General features: G+C 44.8%; 1 protein-coding gene across 2 annotated transcripts; it reads right to left on the bottom strand.

Annotated features, from left to right (window-relative positions):
- Positions 1-236: 236 nt before the first annotated feature.
- On the bottom strand, positions 237-20,453 carry Znf8 (zinc finger protein 8). Of its 2 annotated transcripts, none has more exons than XM_074058564.1 (5): positions 20,257-20,453; positions 14,632-14,758; positions 14,279-14,374; positions 7,393-8,868; positions 237-4,259 (listed from the first exon to the last, which is right to left on the bottom strand). In XM_074058564.1, exons 1-4 carry the CDS (start codon positions 20,320-20,322, stop codon positions 7,427-7,429), a joined length of 1,731 nt encoding a protein of 576 aa, XP_073914665.1. In that variant the 5' UTR covers positions 20,323-20,453; the 3' UTR covers positions 237-4,259; positions 7,393-7,426. The 2 variants fall into 2 exon arrangements, with proteins under 2 accessions (XP_073914665.1, XP_020017511.2); XM_020161922.2 differs by having other exon boundaries at positions 239-4,259; positions 7,380-8,868.
- Positions 20,454-23,345: the final 2,892 nt, after the last annotated feature.

Below are 23,345 nucleotides of genomic sequence, written 5' to 3'. Positions count from 1 at the left end.
AGCACTATTCAATAGAACTTTCTGTCATAGAAGTGTAACTAGTTAAAATGACTAGCCATGGAGGAAATGAATTTTGTACTTAATTTTTATACATAGTTTTTTTTTTTCAGTATTGGATTTGAACTCAGGGCTCCATGCTTGGTAGGCAGGTGCTTTACTGCTTGTGCCAGGTGGCCAGCCCTCAGTTTATACCTAAACAGCTACATGTAGTTGGTAACATTGGAAAATGCACTCTAGAAGATGTTCATGTTGGATCTTCTTATAAGAAACTGATAGGAAGGTGGCTAGTCAGACTGGATGTAGAGTTCTTCATAGATATCCATTGCAGAAAAACTAGAGTATCTTGGAGGATATGCACTTACCATTGGGAGTGGAGGACTTGGCTGTTGGCCACAATTTATGTTGGAGGATCTCCTATACAACATGTGTTGGGCTGACTGATTCAGAGAATTAATAAAGTAAGTTGGAAATTTACATGTGGATTCCAGTTTTGTTTTGTTTTTTTAATGGTATTGGGGCTTGAACTTAGGGCCTAAACCTTGAGCCACTATGCTACTTTTTGTGATGGGTATTTTCGATAGGGGCTTGCCAAATGTTTGCCCACTGGCTTCAAACCGTGATCCTCCCAATCTCTGTCTCCTGAGTAGCTAGGATTATAGGCGTGAGCCACCGGTGTCTGGCTCCAGCCACTTTTCATCTTTGGTATCAACAAAGAGCAGAAGCTGTTTTGCATGCACTCAATTGGCTTTGTTAAATCAACACACAAGTATATAAAAAACAGGTGTGACAAAGACACACAGTAGTTCCTGCTCTGTGGACATTCTGGCATGGGGAGGCAGATGGTAAACAATAAAACAAAACTTTGAGAGTTGAGATTTTTTGTTAAATTTAAATTTATTTTTTGAACTGGTAATACTTTTACATTTCAAAATTCCAAAAATATAAAAAAAATATAGAATGAAAATTATTTCTCATCTCTGTCCCTTCTCTTCTTCCCAAGGGCAGTCAGTACACCTTGCTTCTTACCTTTTCAGAGATCATGTGCATGTGTGTAAGCAAACGTTACCTCTCTGCACATGTGGGAACATACTATACAGTTTTACATATTGTTTGTTTTTACTTAAGGTATCATGGAGCTTTTCGCCATGTTAGTATAGGACAGTCTCCATTTTTTTCTTTTTCTTTTTTTTGGCAGTATTGGGGCTTGAACTCAGGACCTCATGCTTGCGAGGCAGGCGCTCTACCACTTAAGCCACTCCACCAGCCCCTTTTTTGGGGGGTACTTTCGAGATACGGTCTCACAAACTATTTCCTGGGGGATGGCTTTGAACCTCAATCCTCATGATCTACGACTTCTGAGTAGCTAGGATTACAGGCGTGAGCCACCAGCACAAGGCCACAGTCTCCAATTTTAAGGCTGTAACCTCTATTCCACCATAAATTCTTAGCCAGTTCTCCATGATGGACAAGAAGGTTGTTTTGAATCTTTTACTTTTACTTGCATAATGAAAACCATGTACCAACAGCCGGAACATGTACAAATATGTCTGCAGGGCTTATTCCCAGCAAACAAAGGATTTGTATATTGTAACTTAGATGGTAACTGATAAACTGCCCTTCCCTCCACAGAAGTTGTATTAATAAACACTCCTGCTGCACATATACAGGAAACACCTCCAATCCCCCTGAGAAAACTCAAGGCTGGTAAACTACAAGGAATGGTATAATCCTCCTGAAAAATAATTTTAAAAAGCCACATGAAACTCGTTTTAGGGAAAATGCTCAACATATAGTAAGAAGCACGTATTACAAAAGAACTAGAAAGGATTTCAAATTTCTAAACACAAGATAACTATATACATATATATCTATGTTTAAGACTTAAGGTACACTATGTGTATGTATCTTAAGAAAAAATTTCAAGGAAAATTGGCAAAATCTAAATAGTAATGACCGTCTCTGGATGGCTGAACTATGAATAGTTAAATTTAAATAAATATTCATAGTTTTTTGCTTTTAAAATTTTTTTGCATATTTTCCGCGTTTTGCTACAAAGAATGTGTTAACAGATAAAACCATGAATTTTCCTGTTTACGGTAATTTCCCCTGAGGAGTTTGTTTCAAAATATCTACAAGGAAGTAAGAAGGAGTATCATGCCTGGACAAGGTGAACTGAAATGAGAAATGAAGATATGCAGATCCTGCTGCCTGTTCCCTCCACTGCTGCTCATTCTCGTCTTACCCAGTGGGGCTGCTGCACTCTCAGCCATTTCAACATCCAATCTGAGAAGTGACAGAACATGACCCCCTCTTCAGTATCTGCCGTTTTGAGGGCCAATGTGCAGAGAACAAGGCAATCACAGTCCTGGCTTCCAGAGCTGTTTGAAACCTTGACATAACTGCTGCATATTTCCCACCACCAGGAGGAGAGGAGCACTTCTGATGGGCAATGGGGAGGAATGGGCAAAAGTGGGGTGTGCTATCAGAGTAGCTGGGGCACTTGGTTGTGTGTTGCCTTCCCTCTTGGCTGTCCTGTGCTGGCAGTACTCCTGGGGATGCACACAGTGAACACCCCAGCTGTTAATATGGTAAATGCAATTTCTATTGTGGAGTAAGGAAGGAGAGGAGATCAAAGAAGGGTGACTTTCTGGCTTCAAAGATGGGATAGCAGGTGGGCACCATCCCATGAAAGGGCCAGTGGAAGGGACCAGTCTGAATGGGAAAAGGGATGTTTGTTTGAGTAGACTGGGTTTGGGAGCCACCCAATAGGAGACAGCTGCAGTCTGGGCCTGAAGCTCAGAAGCAAGAAGCAGTAGACACTCAGGTATGGGGTGAGCAACACAAAGCCAGGGGTGTGGATGCCACCTGGGAAAAGGCCTGGGCACAACATGAGCCCCTGATACCCCCAGGTATCCCAACGCTTAAGAGGAGGACAGGACCAGAACCCCTGAGGAGAGAAAGGAATTCCTGAACAATAGGGCCCGAGTACTGCAAGGAGGAGGTTGGCAGGCTCAGACAGTGATGCCACAGTCAGATGAAGGTGATACCAAGGCGTGATGCCATGTAGCTATGCCATGTGGTTTCTGTGAGGCAGCAGGGGCAGAGTAAGGGGACTGAGGTGAGAGCTGGCACCAAGGAAATAGGGAGCACAGGTGATTCTTCCAAGGGTCTGGAGGAGCAGGGACACATGCTACTAGCTGTTTATCCATCACCCAGTTCCCAGTACCTTTCTCTCTTACCTGTATCCACCAGGTCAGATATGCTCAAGGCTACCTTTTCAAGCTTCCCCATTAAGTGGGATGGTTCTGTGACTGTCTTGGCCAGTGAGTCATAAGTGGGCACGAAATGGAAACTTCTAGGAAAATCTTTTCTTTGAAACATTAGAGAGATGAGTGTTGGCCTTCCCTTTCCCTCCACTTCCTCCAGTCTTGATTACAGGTGCAATGGTTGGAGCTTTGACAGTCTCCCCATGACCATGAAGGAAAGGTTGAAAAGAACCACAAAAAACATTGCCTCTGACACAACTAAGTCATCGAAGTCAGCTTTTGAACAAAGCCTAATTTGTTTCAGACACTGTCAACTGGGTGCTAACATCAAATTTTGATTCCACTACTTCCTACCTGTGTAACCTTGGTTTAGTTACTAGTAACGTTTGGCCTGTGCCTAATATTCTTCATCTGTGAAGTAGCACTCCTTTACAGAATCATTGCAGAGGGAAAGTCTGCCAGAAGATGCTCTTTTCTGAGCTATGTAAGTGAAAGTTAATCTGCTGAGAATGAAATAGCAAAAGGCACAGGCCAAGATAGGTCAGCTGTGAAAATCCAGGGCTGGAAATGGAGACATGAACACAATGTGAGGAAAAGGTGAATGCAGAGAAGCAACTTGGGCTGCTGACAGGGCCTTGCAGAACCTCCAGATGGAACTGAAAAGCTGATCCACGGCATCCTGGAAGCCAGGTCTAGGGCAATGGAAACCCCATCAGTCATGGCACTCCCAGCCTCTAAGAACAAGAAAGACACAGGAAGTTCTGATGGCAGTGTGTTCTGACGCACAACTGTTCCAACATGGTACAAGAACTGCTGTTGTGTTTTCTTCCAGGATGATTAATCTTCCAGTCAACTCTACACCCAGCAGATCCAACCTTCCTCCTGCAATTGATTTTTAGGAACAAATTTTTACATGCTGAGATGTGCCATGATCCATTTTCCTTCCTTCCAATTTCTGATGTTGATGGTATGCTTTAACTTCACTAGATGTACCTGCAGGGAAACACCAAACAAAAGAACGACCTTGTTACAGCAGCGCACAACAGGCAACTGCTCTGTACAACCAGAGCACCTGATTCAATGTTTCTATAGACAGGATATGGGTTCATGACAGCTCACTATTTGTTTCATTTTAGGTTAAAAAGTAGATTTAGTGCTGGGCATGGTAGCTCACCCCTACAATCCGAGCTACTCAGGAGGCAGAGATCCTGAAGATCATGGTTTGAGGGCAGCCAAGGCAAACAGGTTTGCAAGACCCTACCTCAACCAAACAAAAGCTGGGCATGGTGATGCATGCCAGCAATCCCAATTACCTGGGAGGCAAAGAAGGATTTTGGTGTGAGGACTGCCCTGACAAAAAGTGTGAGACTGTTCCTGAAAAATAACCTAAAGCAAAACAGGCTGGAGGCATGGCTCAGGTGGTACAGCACCTGCCTAGCAAGAGTGAGGTCCTGAGTTCAAACACCAGTACCCCAAAAAGAAAAAAAAAGCTTGTATCCTTGGATTTTACAACACCTGTTCTGAGATACCACACTTAATCCAAGCACCAGTGGCTCACACCTGTAATCTTGTATACTGGGGAGGCTGAGGACTGGAGGATGTGGGTTTAAGGCCAGCCCAGCCAAACAGTTCACCAGACCCTATCTCCAAAGTATCCAGAGCAAAATGGACTGGATGTGTGGCTCAGGTGGTACAATGCCTGCTTTTCAAATGTGAAGCCTTGAGTTCAAACCCCAATCCCACCAAAAAGAAAAAAAATAGACTACACTTGACATATCATGTTCTCTTTATGTCAACAACCACATGGACACAGATCAGAAACCTTGGCTTTCCTTAAGGAGATCACTTGGAGGAAAGCAATCATAGTGAGGGTGAAGTTTCCCACTGTGGACATTAGAATGTCCTGCTTCATATGAACATAAGTTCCAGCTTTCCCTAGCATTGATAGATCAGAGAAAGGCCTCCAATGGTCCCCTCACAGAGGTCCAAGCCTCTGTGGGACCTCTGAGGTGGGAGACACATGACCTCAAAGGGCCCCCCAGCACAGCTTCGTGACAAATCAGAAGTCAGTCCACAGGTTGGCGAAGTTGCTTAAGTGGTAAGAGGGCCTGCCTAGCAAGTGTGAGTCCCTGCATTCAAACCCATTACTGAAAAAAAAAAAAAAAGTCAGTCAACCACACCACAGCAAGGAGAGTGCAACGGTCAGCCTGGATGGGAAAAAACTTAGGTTATTGTTTTTTCCCCTACTCCCCAACAAATAAAAAACTAAATAAGAAACATGATTAAAAGAAATTTAAGAAAAAAAATCAACTAAATGAACCGTGTATACCTTATTCAAATTATTAGAACAAACAGAAAAAAAATTACAAGAAGCCAGGAAAATTTGAATACTAGATTATTTGATGACATCTGCTTAGGTATGATAAGGACAATATATTGTTTTTCCTGATTCATCACAGATACTCAGCAAAATGAACTTTGTTTCCCATTACTGCAAGTGAAGAACATGAACAACAACTTCAGGGCATTGCTGGGATTGAACTCAGGTCCAGCTGTGTTTTATATATATAGATATTGGCAGTCCTGGAGTTTGAATTCAGGGCCTTGCACTTATTAAGCAGATTCTGTAGCACTTAAGCCACACCCCCAGCGTTTTTTTGCTGTAGTTATTTTTCAGATGGGGTTTTGCCTGGGCAGAACTTGGACCCCAATCTCTTACCTATGCCTCCTAACTAGCTGGGATCACAGACACACACCACCATGTCCGGCTTGTCTGTTGATATAGGTCTCACTTTTTGCCTAGGCTGACCTTGAACCTCAATCGTCCAGATATTTGAGTAGCTAGGATTATAGGTGTGAGCCACTATCCCTGGCCACTATTGCCTGGAAATATTTACATGGAAAACTTGGCCTTTTGGAAACATATTTAGAAATATGGATGAAACAATGTTTTTTTTTTTTGGACTGATGTAAAGTAATATAGGTAGAAACTGGGGTGGTGGAAGAGCCAATGAAAATATGTTGTTCCTTTTTAAAACATTCACGATTAAGATGCTAAAAGATTAGTCAGAAAACCACATAGATTATTCACACCAATTATGAGTTCTGCAAAACTGTGGATATACTGAAAAGTACATTGTGTATAAACTAGCCAATGATTCCATTTGTTAAAACCAAACATACATGATTGTTTATACAGCTTTGATCAATCAAGTTACAGAGTTTAGAAAATGTTGGCTTTACTGCCGGGCTGAGTTTGCACCCGGGCTTCTCTACACTAGTACTATTTTCTTTTTTTTTTTTTTTGGCAGCACTCAGGGCTTCATACTTGCTAGGCAGGTACTACTGACATTCAGGGCTAGAAAATTCTATGTAGAGAAGCTGCCCTGGGCACTGTAGGATGCTGAGCAGCAAGCACCTCTGACCTCTACCTAAAGATGCCAGTGGCAACCTTCTTTAAGAAGTGACCAAAAATGACTCCAGACATTACCAAATGTACTCTAGGGGCAAAAGGACCATGTTGAGAGCTTTTGGCTTACAGCAACACTGGTGTTCTGAGGCAATGATTGTCATAGCAGCTGTGATTCTCGGTTCCCTGAGAGTTGTGGAATTTTGTGGGGGCTTCTCTGTCACATGACTTGGGCTGTGTGTGACTGAAATGTGGGCAGAACCCAAGGAAGCTGCAATGACTGTGAAGCACAGAACTGGTCCCAGTGGACCACAGATGTAGGTGTGAAAATCCCGTGTGTAATGTGTGAACTGAGATGCTAACTCAACTTCACACATGATCTCCCCCAAATGACATGGCTGGATACCACATCAATTCAGTACACATTTTTTTTTAATCATAAATTACCTTCATTTTAAGTATGCTTTACAAAATGGGGGCATATATTGATTGTTCTACATTATACCCATGGGTAGGTTTCCTCACGGTAAGCTCATTTGGGGATAAAAACATCATAATATATCTGTTAAAAGGGGCATTGGGCTTGACAGATTTGGAAACCACCAACCTCAGGTATCTGGGAAGCACCACTTCCTTACAAAGACAGCATCACCGCTGGCATTTCTACCCCAGTCTCTTTTGCCATGAACACACTATGAACTTACCACATTTTTGTACCTGAAGTCCAAAAGCCATCTGAAGCGTTTCCATCCTATGTGGATTCTCTGATGTCAAATAACATGGAAGTACCCATGGAAGGCTCTTCTACACCAATAACATGCACAGGGTTTTTCTCCTGCATGATTTCATGGATGTCAAACAAGGCCAGAGCCCTGCTTGCTGGCTGTTCTGTTTTTGTTGGGTCCACAGGGTTCTCTCCTGAATTTGGGTGCTGATGCCGGACTTGCTGTGAGTTCTGACCACAGGACTGTTCACGTCTTCGGGTGCGTCTGTGGGGCTCCTCCTCCCTGGTATGAGTTATCTGATGTCGGATGAGGTGAGAGCTCTGAATGAAACATTTCCCACATTGACTACATTTAAAGGGCCTGTTGCTCCGGTGAGTCCTCTCATCCTGATTCAAAGATGGGTCACAGCCGAGGGTTTCTGACCACTCATTCTTTGTTAAAGCTGGTGTCTGCTGAAAAATCAGCCTCTGTCGGCACTCATAGGGCTTCTCCCCAGCATGCTTCCGTTGGTGCTGGGCCAGGGAGGAGCTGTGCCTGAAGCCCTTCCCACAGTGGTTACACTCGTATGGCCTCTCCTCTGTGTGAGTCCGAAGGTGCAGGAAGAGGCAAGTGGTCCGGGAGAAGGATTTCCCACACACACTGCAGGTATATGGCTTCTCTCCAGTGTGCGTCCTCTTGTGCCGCCCCAGGGATGAGTTCTGATTGAAGGCCCTCCCACAGTCCTGACACTCGTAGGGTTTCTCTCCAGTGTGAATTCTCCGATGGACAGTAAGGTGTGTACTATGGCAGAAAGACTTCCCACATTCGGCACACTTATAAGGCTTATCTCCAGTGTGGATTCGCTCATGTTGAACGAGAGAGGAGTTCTGGCTGAAGGCTTTCCCACATTCTGTGCACATGTAAGGTCTCTCTCCCGTGTGGATCCTCTTGTGCACTGTAAGGTGTGCATTATGGTTAAATGACTTTCCACAGTCAGTGCATTTGTAGGGTTTATCTTGCACCTGGCTTTTTCTGAGCTCTGTAACATGCACAGCCTGATTGGAGGCTTTGGGACAGCCACGGTCATCACAGAACTGTGTTCCTGGGGAGCTTGTCTGCTGACTGACTAAGCCTGCATTATGTTCTGAGTCTTTAACTTGTGAGTCGTAAACCGAGAAATATTTTTTCCTAGAAATCTCCAGGAATGGATCTGGGTTTGAACTTAGGACACAGTTTTCCCCAAGTCTGAGACTTTCACAGCCCTGACTCTGAATTGATCTTTCCTTGAGGCTAAATTCCAATTGCCTCAAGTTACTCGGATTCTTTCTGAGTGCCTGGTGCTGACCCTCATGCTTCCAGGCTCCCCCAGTCATGGAGGGACATGGGCCCTCCTTCGGCAGCTCTTCCCTCTCTGTACTGGGGGATGGCTCCTCCTTAGGGAGGTCCTGTGCCTTGAGGGAAGTGTAGTCTTCAGGTCCAAGTGCCCAATCTGAAAGAAAACCAAAGAGCTCTGAGAAGTTGTGGGAAAAATCTTAGACTTTTGCTGCTGATCCAGGATTCTAATGACCTCCCTGGATCTAATGACTTGCCTGGCAAGTTCCTTGACTCTCTTACTGTGATACCAAGTGCCCTGCCCTAAAATAAAGCTTCACTCCTGGGCCAGTTACTGGTGAAAATGTACTAGTTTCCTGTCTAATGCTGTCACAACTTACCACAAACTTAGTGCCTTAAAGTAACACATGCTTCGCATCTTACAATTCTGGAATGCAGAAGTCCTAAAATTCAGATGTCGGCAGAGCTGACTTCTCCTGGAGGCTCTAGAGGAGAATCAAGGGAGACAGCAGTGTAGCATCTTCAACTCTCTCAAGTCTTTGCTTCTGTTGTCACACAGCCTTTTCTGACTCTGACCCTCTTACTTTCTTTTTTTGAAATCAGGACCTTCTTCTTATAATTACCTTTATGATTATATCAGGCCTATTCAATAACCCAGCAAACTGGTCTGAAGATCAGGATGTGGATGTTGTTGGGACCATGCTTTGCTTCACCCTCAGCCCTGTCAAGCCCCTCACCTGCTCACGCATTGCCTTGATAACATCATATGTCCATTCATTCAGGGTCTATCTCATCATATGAATGTCAAGTCAGTGATCAGAGGTACCAGGTAGTAGGTACTCAAAAATACCTGTCTCAGTGACTGATGGAGGGAGTCAATGGAAAATGAGAGCCTGGCCATCAGAGAGGTGCTAGAGGAGCTGAGGCTGACTAGTCCCAAGGCCCCCTACTCTTTCAAGCATCCAAACTCAACTCTACACATCACTGGGCCAGTGGGGAGGGGGATGAAGGGTCTGATAAAACACAAGTCAGTCCACACATGAATGTTTCCAGCAGCACTAATTATTCTTAAGCCAAAGTGGAAACAACCCAAATGCCCATCAACGGATGAGTGGCTAACAAATGGACAGTCCAAACAATGGGTAGTCATAAAAAAGAACAAAGTGTAGACATATCTTCAACATATAAGAGCTTTGAAACCATTCACATGTCACATGACACAAAGCCATGTGTTCTAAGAATCCATTTTTATACAAAGTTCAGAAAGGCACATCATCCATAGAGACAGAGATAGTTAGGGCTGCCAGGGGCTATGAAAGATGGAGGTACCTTCTAATGAGCAGCTTTTGAGGTGAGTGTAATGACCTGAACATTTATATCCTTCTAAATTCAAGTTTAAGTCCTAGTCCAGGATGTGATGGTATTTTTGAGATGGGACTTTGGGAAGTGATTAGGTCATGAAGGTGGAGTCCTCATGATATATTAAGCCCCCACCACCGAAAAACAAACAAACAAACAAACCACACACTTTTGATGCAGGGTCTCCCTATGTAGCCCAGGCTGGCCCCAAACTCTCAATCCTCCTGCTTCAGCCTTAAGAGTGCTGGGACTGTAGACATTTGCCACCATGTCCAGGTTAGATTAGTGCACTTCGTTAAGAAGAGATACCAAAGGCCTGATCCTTCCTCTCTCTACCCTGTGAGTATACAGAGAGATGGCAGCCATCTGCAAATAAGGGCCCTCATCAGGAACCAAGTCAGTATCCAGCCTTCAGAACTGTGAGAAATAAATATCTGTTGTTTAAACTACCCAGGCTGTGGGGCTTTGCTGTGGTGGCTCAAAGTGACTAATACTGTGATGACATGTTCTGGAACTAAGTACTGGTGATGGATGCAGAATTTGTGAAGACACTCAAACACCACTGAATTGCAAACTTTAAAATATGTGAATTTTACACTGTGTGTAAAATCAATCATATCTTAATAAAGCTGTACAAAAAACTAAACAGACCTGCCCACGTCCCCACCAGAAGTCAGTTCTGGTTAGACCTCTACTGACCTGCACTCCACTTCTGATGATGGACAGATAATGTGCTGTCCTCCCCTGTCCTCACCCTCTCTGACTTCTCCTTGCTCACTGTGCTCCCTGCTGGCTGCTTCACTGTCCTGCTGATGTCCTCCCTGCTCCCTTCTCAGGAGCACAAGCTGCTTCCTTTGCCTGGAACCCTCAACCTGGACATCTGTCTGCCTCAGCATTACCTCTTCCCTGGCTATTCCAGGGGCATAATACCTTGTCCTATGTTCCTGAAGTGAGATTTTGTTTTTCTAGTTTTCATCAATTGATGAATGCCTGGCATTGGCATCCACTTCTCAGCAATATCTCCCACCCCACATTGACCAAAGCTGAGTCAAAGCTTGGCCTTGTCTGTCTCATTCTCTGATTCATTCCCAGCATCAAAGGCAGCATGTGGTGGGTGCTCAGGAACATTTGCTGAATGGGAGGCAGCTGAGAGAGGTACCAGATTAAATGCTACCTTAGTACCAACCCTGGGCCAGACGGATGCTGCTGGTGGGAATAGGACAGAGGAAGACAGAGTAGGGAGATTTGAAGCCACTGACAGTTGTGCTGATGTGATATCGTATGGCGAAGAACAGCAGAAAGCATCCAGGCTTGAGAGAGGCTCCAACCTGAATTCACCTGGGGCCTAGCTGCCTCCAACACCACTGAGCCTGAAGTTTGGGAAGCCACAGGTCCACAGAAGGAAAGCAGGCCATGGAAAGTGGAAGGGAAAGAAGGGCTGAGACTGCAGTCAGCCAGGGGAACTGCAGCAAGTGAGGCCAAATACGCACTGAGAGGAAACAGTGAGAAGTGAAGCAAGACGAGCAACAGGGGTGAGGACAGGCTCATGACTTACACAGTGCCTGTCCACCAAAACACTGTATGTGTTCTTACATGACAAAAGGGATGCTGCAGAACTGGAGTAAATTAGGAATCTTAAAATGGGAGATTATCCTGGAGCCCTAAACCTTACCTAAAGGGTCTATGTAAGACAGAGGCAGCATATAGAAGAGACATAGGACAGCCTGAGTCTGAGAAGGGGATGTGATGAAGGAAACAGAGGTCAGAGTGATGTGCTTTTAAAGATGGAAGGAGGACTATGAACCAAGGAATATGGGCCGCTTCTAGGAGCTAGAAAAGACAAGGAAATGAATTCTCTCTTAGAGCTGCCAAAAGGAGCCAGTTGTGGACTTCTAACTTCCATAATTATGAGAAAATAAAGCTGTGGGTTTTTTGTTTTTGTTTTTGAGGTAGGGTCTCATTATGTAGCCCAGGCCAGCCTCAAACTCATGATCCTCCTGCCTCTGCCTGTTGAGTGCTGCTAATACAGGTATTACCACGCCTAGCTAAAGCTGTGGTTTTTTTTCAAGGTACCTAGATTGTGGGATTTTGCCACAGTAGCAACAGGGAACTAATGTTAAGTATTACAGGGAAAGCATGTTTTTGTTTTAACATCAAGTTCTAAAATCCTTCTGCTTCTGGAACATTTATAATTGTCTAGATATTAGTTGTTTTTGTTTTTCTCTTTGTGGTGCTGGGGATGGAACCGGGACATGTAAGGAAAGCGCTGCACCATTGAGCTACATTCCCACTCTGGATATTAAGTTCTTAAAACACTTTGTCTATCAAGATTTTGATGTCACACACCTGACTTGTGCAAGCAGTCAGTGTTAACTGGATTCAGTTACAGCATAAGACCTGTGACCAGATGTTGAGAATTTGTTGTTCAAAAATGAGTCTGAAGTTACAGCAGTGGCAACCAATAAAAGGGAAGGGACAGAGGGCCTGCTACAGACTCATGGTCCCAGGGTGAGGATCACACCCCATCACGGAGGAACATGTGTTTCCCCGGAGAGTCAGAAAGCTCCAGGTGGTGCCAGAGGATTTGAGTGGAAGGGTGAGCTGCAGGGTCTGCTGGTTGTGCATCCCATGACCATACTGCATTTGCCTAACACAGCAATGATGATCTAGATGATCTAGACTCCCTTCCCATCTTCAGTAACAACTAGGGTCAGAGTAGATGGGAGTAATCCAGTATTGATCAGAGACCCAAATGGATGATGTCTGGAGTTCTAATAAAAGAGGATATACTGGCTGGCACTATTCCTCCGTTCCTCCTTTTCTCCCTATCTGAGATACAGATGTGATGGCAGGACCTGCTGTAGTCATACCAACATCAAGAAAAGGCCATGGAATCACAGAGCCATCCATCCTGGCATCTCTGAGATGCCAAGTCAGCACTAGCTGACTGAGAGTTCCTGCTCTGTGTGAAAAATGCTCTCTCTTCTGAGCACTCTAACTTGGATTTAAGATATTTAATAGCTAAGCCAGGCACCAGTGGCTCACGCCTGTAATCCTAGCTACTCAGGAGGCAGATATCAGGAGGATCACAGTTCAAAGACAGCCCGGGCAAATAGTTCCTGAGATCTGATCTCAAAAAACTTGTCACAAAAAGGGCTGGTGAAGTGCCTCGAGGTGTAGGCCCTGAATTCAATCCTTTCTTATAACAAAATAGCAGAAGAACAGGTTTATATAATCTAGATATGCAAGAACAAAATAGAAACAATAAAGCATAGGTTCACACACCAAGAAGGGCATGCAGGAAAGAGAGGGCATGATCTGGAAAGGATGACAGAAGACAAAATGGGCAGGATTCCCATCACTGGAGAGGAGGCAAATAACCTTGGTACTAATAGGAGGGAGATCACAGGTGAGGAGGCTGTGGAGCACTATGCAGGAATAGTTGACAGGGCAGGCTAAGGTTTGCCCTGTATCTGGGAACTTGGATTTGGAAAGGGTTCCCACCATCCTAACTGGTAGGAGTGGTTCATGGCACCCACACTGCACACACAATGAGGCTTACTCCAAATATTGGAATCATTTTTTATTTTTGTTTTTGTGTGTCTATGGGGCAGACTTTGAACTCAGGGTTTTACACATGCAAAGCAGGCACTCCACCACTTGAGCCACACCTCCAGTTTACTTTGCTTTAGTTATTTTTGAAGATAGGGTCCTCCAAACTTTTTGCAGGACTGGTCCTGAACCATGATTCTCCCAATCTCAGCCTCCCAAGTAGTTAGGATTACAGGAGAAGCCACTGGTGCCCAGCCTCCAAATACTGCAATCTTGATACATGCTAGGCAGAGGGTGCCGGTGTGACTGACTGGCCACCAGGATGCTAAGTCTCTAACCAGACTCCCTGGAGAGAATATTCATCATTTGTTGTCACAACTCACTGCTGGGAAAACCGAGCACATCCAGTGTGACTCCATAGGTAGAGGACCAAGAAGCTTGTGTCCGGTTTCCTTTGGACTTTGCCTCATGAACCTTTTTCTTTTGCTGGTTTTGCTCTGTATCCTTTGGCCATAATTTTTCATGGGTGTGAGTCCTCTGAGGCCTCCTAAGAAAGGGTGTGGTCTTGAGAACCCTGGAACACTACCCTTATCAATGGCATCTCCAGGGGCCTCTTGGGATACCCTGTTAGGGACATCCACTTGGTGGGTTCTCACCTGGATGGCAGGTTTGGGTGACTCTTCTCCCAACCACCCAGAGCTCAGCCCCTTGCTCCAGCTGGGAGATGACGTCAGGTTTGGGAAGCTCAGGACCTGGAAAGAGGAAAAGGCACAGGAGGTTGGAGGCTGCTCTGGAAGTAAAGAATCAGTACAGGCTACAGCCCAGACCAATAGGACAGATGAATAACTCACAATAAGTCTTTGCACTAGGATACAAAGGACAGACCCTCTTCCTCTCTCACATAGGCACCCCACAAGCAATGAGGACTCAGGTAAGATCCTTACACCAAAGACCTATAATCTATAACTTAGGAAGAGTCAGCCACCACAGCTTGGGAAGCAGGCCTTACCCACAGAAAGCAGGTGCCCAAAGGTCTCCAGCATCACATCACGGTACAGAGTCCTCTGGGTAGGATCCAGCTGTCCCCACTCCTCTTGGGTGAAGTCTACAGCCACATCCCGGAAGGTCACTGGCTCCTGAAATATCATACACATTCCCAATCAGTTGGACTATCTCCATTAGTACTTCCCCGTGGAGGAAGACTGGAAAAGGAGAAAATGGGCAGGCAGATGTTCTAAGAGAATGTTAGGTTCTAAGTCAGGTCTCACTGGCCACCTACTGGGCCACTCATGTAAGTTACATAGTGAGGATATGTGAATACAACCAGCAAAATCCATAAAGGCAACCACAGCTGACCTACAACTAACCAGACAGATCAGAGTGCCAGCAGAAAACAGCCTAACCCACTGACTGCTGTTTTAAGATACAAAGTTTTGGGATAGGCTGTTAATCAGCAAGAGCTAACTAATATAGTCACTGATCCTTAGCTTATCCTCCCTGAAAAGGGTGATGTACAGTCAGGGCCAGAAGGCTCACGTGACTGAAGCTGGCAAGCTTAAGAGCCCATACAAGGGCTTACCCTGTGAGGAGAAGGGCCAGAAGTTATAGGCAGTATATTCCCTGTCTAAAGGGGCAGGAGGGACTGAGAACTGACCGAATGCAGGCACATATAGAGCTCATGTATTCAGAACTGCCAATCTCTGGACACAAGGTGGAAATAAGGCCTGATTTTTAAGTAGAAAACTTCAACTTCTGTAAATTGATACAACATATCAACTGTGGTAACATGTCCCACAAAACCCTCTGTAGGCTGGCTGTTGCCACACTTGAAAGCCAGATATATCCAGATCAGAGTCTTGGTTCAGCTACTTCTTTCCCAAGAGGCACCAAGTATGTACCTATCTCTGCCTCCCAGTTTCCATGTATACAAAACATCACCCTTTTGGGCTGAGATGGGAATTAAGTGACTGAAAAACACTTCCTATAGAACAAATGAATAAAATCACATGCAAAAAAAGACAAAGCTGGCTCCCCACCTCATACCATATATGAAAATTAACTCAAAATGAAACAAATATACAAATATAAGAGCTAAAGCTAAGCGTAAAAAACACTTAGAAGAATGCATAGGATGAATCTTTATGACCCTGGATTTGGCAAAGGGTTCTTGGATATGAAATCAAAAGCACAAACAAAAGAAAATGTGAAGAAATTCTGACTTCATCAAAACTAAAAGCTTTTGTGGTTCAAAGGCTACTCTGAAGAAAGTGAACAATACATAGTAAACACAAATCACATATCTGAAAAGAGAATTGTATCTTGAACATATAAAGCACTCTGATAGGGCCAGGCATGGTAGTGCATGCATAATTCTAGCTATTCTGGAGGTAGAGGTAGGAAGATTGCAGCCTGAGGTTGACTCTGGGCAAAAGCATGAGACACTAGCTGAAAAATAAACTAAAGCAAAAAAGAGTTAGGGTTATGGCTCATGGGTAAGGTATCTGCCTAGCAAGTGCAAGGCCCTAAATTCAAACCCCAGTACTATCAAAGGTGGGAGGAACATAAGAACTCTCACAACTCAATAAAAAAAAGACAATCTAATTAAAAGAAGCAAAGAACCTCAAAAGATGTTTCTTCAAAGAAGTTATAAAAGAAGATATACAAATGGCAAATAAGCACATGAAAGGATGTTCAAGCTGGGTGTGGTGGCTCATACCTATAGAGTCCCAGTTACTTGGGAGGCATAGGCAGGAGGATCAAAAATTTGAGTCCAGCCCAAGCAAAAGTTAGCAAGACATTATCTCAAAAAATAAATAAAACAAAACAAAAGGTAGATCGCGCACCTAGCAATATAAGGCCCTGGGTTCAATCCCCAGTTTTGCAAAAAATTAAATAAATAATAAAATAAAATAAAATTCAATATCACTATAGTGACCAGAGAAATACAAATCAAAAGCCACACCCCAAACACTTCAATTTTTAAAAATCTATTTCCTTTTAAGAAAACATAAGTAGACTTAGCAATGCTAAAGAAATTTTTGTGCAGGTGGTATGTGCCTGACAGGAAATATGCACAAGCTTTTGCTTGAAAAACAGAGGTCTCTGTTCCCATCCCTGTGCCTTCATTTTCCACTCAGGTCTGCCAATCTGATACATTTCCTCTCAGCCCCACAAGCCATCATGGCCTATTCTGAATGGGTTGCTGGTGACAGCCCAGAAACCAGGTCCATTGAGTACTGGTCCACCTTGGCCGTGAGATCTCTCAGTGACATCACATAAGGAGGCACCCTTCCTATCTCCTCTTGGAATTCAGGAGGAGCCTGTTCCATGTTATCTGTGAGTATTCCTGAAGTCTTCTTGCCTTGCACTTTTGGTGCCTAGAGGGGAGGGGCTGTGCTCAGACCTCTGTCCTGCATACATACTTCTACTGCTGTCTCCTCTTGGTCCCCATACAGGAATTCATGCTCCTTGGTATCTGTGAGTCTCTATGTAGCCCTCTTGCCTTGCATTTCTGGGGTCTAGAGAGGAAGGGCTGTGCTCAGACCTCTGTCCTGCATGTGTACTTCTACTGCTTACCAGGCCACCCTAGCACCAGCCAGCATCTGGTCACTAGGCCCCACCTCCCACTCTTTTCCCACTGCCTAAGTACAGCTCTCAGTTATCTCTCTTAACCCCATCCCTCAGACACCTGAGTAGTTTTTTTCCAACTTCATGCCAGTTCTGCTTCATACACTTGAATGGACCCTTGTCACCTCTGAATACAGTATGACATTGTACCTAAAGCCTGGTTGTAGTAGGCTAAATAATGTCCCCCAAAGATACCCAGGTCTTACTTTCTACAACTTGTGAATGTCAGAGTATATAGCAAAATAGACTTTGCAGATGTTATTAGGATGTTAAAACTGGGAGGTATCATGGATTATTCAGGTGTGTCCTAAATGCAGCCATAAATTCTTGGGTTTTTTCCTTGAAGGGCTGGGGATTGAACCCAGAGCCTTGAGGATGCTAGGCAAGTGATCTACCACTGAGCTACATCCCCAGCCCACGGCTTCTTTATAACAGGCAAAGAGGGAGATCTGACCTTTGAAGACAGAGGTAATATGACCACTAAAGCAAAATGCTACACTGCTAGTTTTGAAGAGTGACAAAAGGCCACAAGGCAAGGAATGCCAGGTCTACAGTTCTCATAGCTGGAAAAGAATCTCAGTAGGGAGGGTGGCTCTGTTCACACCTTAATTCCAGACCAGTGAGGCTGACTTCAGGCTTCTTATCTCTAGACTGTACACTGTCTTAAGCCCCACCAAATGTGCAGTGACTTGTTACAGCAGCCCCAAGAAACTAATATATGTGACCTTGAAGCCCTCCACTTTTGGTCCTTGCTCCTTTGGTGGCCAGCCAACAAAATGACCACCCCATGATTCCCAGACCTTGTATAGTCTCCTCCTGCACTGGGCAAGGTTGACAGGTTACTGTGGAAATGAGTGTGAATTGTGAGCTGAGGGCACAATGCAGCTTCCCCCTTCCCCTCTTCTGGATCACTCACTCTATGGGAAGCCAGACTTTTTTTTTTCTTTTTTTTTTTAATTCATATGTGCATACAAAGCTTGGGTCATTTCTGCCCCCTGCCCCCACCCCCTCCCTTATCATCCACTCTGCCCCCTCCCTCTCCCCCCAACTCCCTCAATACCCAGCAGAAACTATTTTGCCCTTATTTCTAATTTTGTTGTAGAGAGAGTATAAGCCATAATAGGAAGGAACAAGGGTTTTTGCTAGTTGAGATAAGGCTAGCTATACAGGGAGTTGACTCACATTAATTTCCTGTGCGTGTGTGTTACCTTCTCGGTTAATTCTTTTTGATCTCACCTTTTCTCTAGTTCCTGATCCCCTTTTCCTATTGGCCTCAGTTGCTTTTAAGGTATCTGCTTTAGTTTCTCTGTGTTAAGGGCAACAAATGCTAACTAATTTTTTAGGTGTCTTACCTATCCTCACCCCTTCCTTGTGTGCTAAAGCTTTTATCATGTGCTCAAAGTCCAATCCCCTTGTTGTGTTTGCCCTTGATCTAATGTTCACATATGAGGGAGAACATACGATTTTTGGTCTTTTGGGACAGGCTAACCTCACTCAGAATGATGTTCTCCAATTCCATCCATTTACCAGCGAATGATAACATTTCATTCTTCTTCATGGCTGCATAAAATTCCATTGTGTATAGATAACACATTTTCTTAATCCATTTGTCAGTGGTGGGGCATCTTGGCTGTTTCCATAACTTGGCTATGGTGAATAGTGCCGTAATAAACATGGGTGTGCAGGTGCCTCTGGAGTAACCTGTGTCAAAGTCTTATGGGTATATCCCCAAGAGTGGTATTGCTGGATCAAATGGTAGATCAATGAAGCCAGACTTGGGTGTCTTTTAGCCACCCAAGCAATTCCATAGAAGGACGACAAGGAGAAGACTTGAGGGCTTCTACCAACAACCATGTGAGTGACCCATTTTAAAGGCAGATCCTTCAGTCCCAGGTAAGTCTCAGGTGACAGTGGCTAGGCTGGCATCTTGAACTATAACCTCCTGAGCCTGAGTCAGAACCATCAGCTAAGTTATTCCAAAATTCCTACCTATCAGAAACTGTGATATAATATTTGCTGTCATTTCAGGTCACTAAGATTTGTTGTTGTTCTCTTTAAATTAGACTATAATAATTGTACAGGGGGATACAGTGTGATATTTACATTATGTGCTTAAAATATATCTTAGTTAAGCTTCCCCCCCCCATCATTCTTCCTCCTCCCCCTTTTGGATTATTTGTTACACAGCAAAAGATAACACACTTTTTCTCAAGTCTTTCTAATACTGCTCATTCTCTGCCAAGAACAAATACAGTGTGGCCATGACCACATGCAAATTTGTGATAACACACATCTGAAGATCTGCACTTTACCAAGAGTCTCACCTGTGTACTGAATCTGAAATAATGCAAATCTCCCATAAACAAACCAACCATTAAAAAAAGAGATAGGAAGTATGTAATATATAATTGAAGAAGCAGAAACTGTTTTTGGCTTTAGGTTTCCCTGCTAGGCAGAGGCAGCACTCCATGGACAACAGTTTGCCTAGAAGTGCTGCAGCTTTTGTGTCCTGATGGTTTTGCAGCCAGCCAGCCTATACTGTGACCCTGGCATCGCTCCTGCCACACTAACTTGCAGGGTGCCGACCCGGCGTTACCACAAAGAGGTTATACCCTCCTCCCAAGATAGGGGCTTGGCGGTGCGGAGGTCCTATTAGATGTGATGCTGACTCCATGCATTACAGCATACCTATGCTACAGTACCCGCCACCTGGGCGCTCGGCCATAGCTGCTCAGTCGCCTGTCATCGCCGAGGACTACATCGCGCGGGGTGGGGGGAGGGGAGAGGACCGAAGTGACGGGGGAATCGGGTCTGTTAGGTCCTTCCGGGAGTGGCCCCCGGCCTTGGGATGGCAGGGAGGCGGGTCCTCCAAGAACATACACCGAGACCCGGCTCCTACTTCCCGGTGTGGAACCGCCACGCGTGCCGCGGGAAATAACGAGGGCTAGTCTCTGTGGGAGACGCTAGGCCCGGAGCCCGCTGCGGCCGTTATTGTTGTTATTGTTACCTGAAACTGTACTGCCGGCGGCTGCGCGGTCATTGCCGTTGCGACCGCTTCGTCTTCTGTGTCCATCCTGGGTTGACGAGTACTGTACAGGTGTCCAAGGCGACCCTCAAGCTAACGAGCTCCTCCGCCAAGGGGACCACCAGACGAGTAGCCAGCGGGACAATGGCAGCCGGGCCAAGGACGCTATGACTACAATTCCCACAAGGCCATGCGCTTCTCTGCATTGTTGGACCAATGAAAACCACCGCTGGCCGAATCTTTGCCAATGGAAGGCGTTCCGGACCTCTACCAATGGAAGCTCCTACTCGCCGGGCCTTCGACCAATGGAAGCTTTGTGACTTCGGGCCTGCGTGGGTAAAGCGGTCTAGCCTGCTACTCCTGGCAACCTAGCGGGTCTAGGTGTGGGCAGCACAGAGCCTGGGTTTTCGCACCCGTGCGTGCAGGCACCGCGGGGCCTCGGGTCTCCAGGGGCTCGGCCTTCCACTCTAATGGTTAAGGGCGTCGGACATATGCGTCTGCGCCGTGGTGGGACTTCAGGCAGCGCCTCGCTGGTTGTAGCGTCCCTGCGCCCACTTCCAAATGTCAGCCTGCGCTGGCTGGAAAGAGACGGTAGGGTTTGAACCTGGGCCACCTCTTGCTACTAGAACTGCACAGGAGACCTGGGGCTTTTTTTGTACTCTGATGGGCTTAAATTTACCTGCGTTAAAATTACAGGAACGTTTAGGATTAGCTTTGTTAACGTAATAAACTTGGGGCGCGCGAGGAGGGCGGGTAGTGTCCGGAAGTGGGCAAGCTTGGCTTTTGAGAGCTGGTCGGATTCTGTTTCTGCAAGTGAGGTATTCACTTTGTGGGTCTATTAGAGTTCATTTAAAAAAAAAAGTTTATTAGAAAAAGGTGTTCACCAAGGCTCATTTTAACCACAAAAGATTTTTTTTTGACCAAGGACCAGGCACACAGCAGGAAAGCAATCAGAGGTACCTACCAGCCCCCACCAGGCTGATGGTGTAGTTAGAAAATAAAGCACTATCACGATGGTTTATTCTGAATTAAAGAGGTGACCATTAGGCTGGGGGAGTGGCTCACACCAGTAAGCCTCGCTACTTTGGGAGGCTGAGATCAGGAGGATAAAGATTCAAGGCCAGCCAGGTCAAGTAGTTTGTAAGAACCCATCTCCAAAATAACCAGAGCAAAATGAACTGGAGGTGTGGCTCAAGTGGTAGAGCTTCTTTGCAAGCAAGAAGCTCTGAGTTCAAACCTCAGTCCCACCAAAAAAAAAAAAAAAAAAAAGGTGAAAGACAGTGTTGCAGGTAGGAATGAAGCAATGGCCACTCTCTCTCCATGCTGGTCCTCTGTTCTCTCTTTTCTTTCCAGGACTCCCAGTACCCCCTCTGCTCTCTGCTAGACATCTTCCCCATCATTCTTCCAGGGCTGCTGACATCCTTCCAGCATCAGCAGCACAAAGAGAAGGAGCAGGTGTTAGGCACAGTAGACAGAATTTATGGGAAGCCTCTGGGAGGCCTTTGTTTTGGGCAGAGGAAACTTCCTTAATATGATGACTGAAGTAGACTTGAAATCTTGTTTTCAGGGAAAATTGGTCTGTTTGAGGTCCTTCCTAGGAACTTGATGTTTCAGTTTGCTTTTTCTTTTGCTCTCAGTTTCTCATGATACAGTACAGTTTTAAGGCACTGCCAGAGGACTGATTAAAGGCCTAAGCAGCCTGGATAATAATTTCATAATCATGCTTTTTTTAAAATCTACTTTTTGATCAAAGAGCTATTTGAGATGAAGTTTATAGTATCCAGATTGAGCTTTTCCCCCAATTATTAATTTGCAATTTTATTGTGCTATTAAAGAACATAGTAGCTATGGTAACACAATTTCCATTTTTTTTGCAGGAAGTGGGTGCTGCAGTTTGAACCCAGAGCCTTGTGCTAAGCATCCGCTCTACTACTGAGCAACACCCCAGCCCACATTTTTTTATTTTTTAGGATGTATGATCTCATGGATAAACAGACCCTAGGAACACTCCTGTGCAGGTGGAGACACATAAGCCTTCAGTAAAAATCTGCTATTTCAAGATCACTATTGTATTATTAAAGATTTGTAGCTGGGTATGGTAGAATGTGTCTGTAATATAATAGCACTTGGGAGACTGAGGCAGTAGGATCTCAATTTTGAGGCTGGCCTGGACTACACAGTGAGACCGTCTCAGAAAAAAATAGTGTGTAAATCCTTTGTTTCTAGTAGGGCCTTTGTTGTTTAAGTGGTTTTCTATGCTCCTGGTTGGAGCCCATCAGGAACCTGGATGGGCACAGCTTCCACTTCAAACACTGGCCTAACACTGGCCAATAAGCATGACTGAGATGATAGGGGAAGCTTGATAGGCCAGCTTGGGTCATAGGCCACACAGGTGGGTCAGGAGATGGGGGACTCTGATTGGCCTAGCTTGACGAGTTTGGCTAAGGGGAGGGGCCAAGCTATGATTGGACTAGCCTGGGTACAGGCTCCCCCTTCCCCTGGAAGTGGGTCTCGGGTGGGAGTTGTTGCAACTGAGTTTCCTAAAATAAAGGTAACTTTTTATGGGTAAATGTCAACAATGTCTTTTCCATTTCATTTTGAATCACAGTTGATTTTGTCACCAACAGAAACTACATGTTTTCATATCACAGGGCAATACTGAAGGCATTTTGAAATATTTCACTCATCAGTACAAAATGATGGTATTTATTAGGGTCACCATTAAGTCCTGTCTTTTAATGTGTTTGTTAGGAAGCTTTAGTATTGCTATAAAGGTTTCTTCTTTCATTTATTATTTTTCTTTTTTAAATCTGGACCATCCACTGGAATCTTTTTATTTTACTTTATTTTGTTTTGTTGGGACAGGAGCTCAAATTCAGGGTCTCATGCTTGCAAGGCAGGCACCACTTGAGCCACTCAAGTCCTTTTTTGCATTGGTTATTTTCCAGACAGGGAACTTTTTACCTGGGATTGGCGTTGAACTGCAATCTGGCCTGAGCCAGTAGCTTATGGCAAAATTTTGACCTTTTTATTTTAATTATTAAAAAAAATTTTTTTGGCCGCACTGGGGT

The sequence above is a fragment of the Castor canadensis genome, chromosome 16 (genome assembly GCF_047511655.1).
Source record: "Castor canadensis chromosome 16, mCasCan1.hap1v2, whole genome shotgun sequence".
In the NCBI taxonomy this organism is placed as follows: domain Eukaryota; kingdom Metazoa; phylum Chordata; class Mammalia; order Rodentia; family Castoridae; genus Castor; species Castor canadensis.
This window is presented reverse-complemented; position numbering and strand designations above follow the sequence as displayed.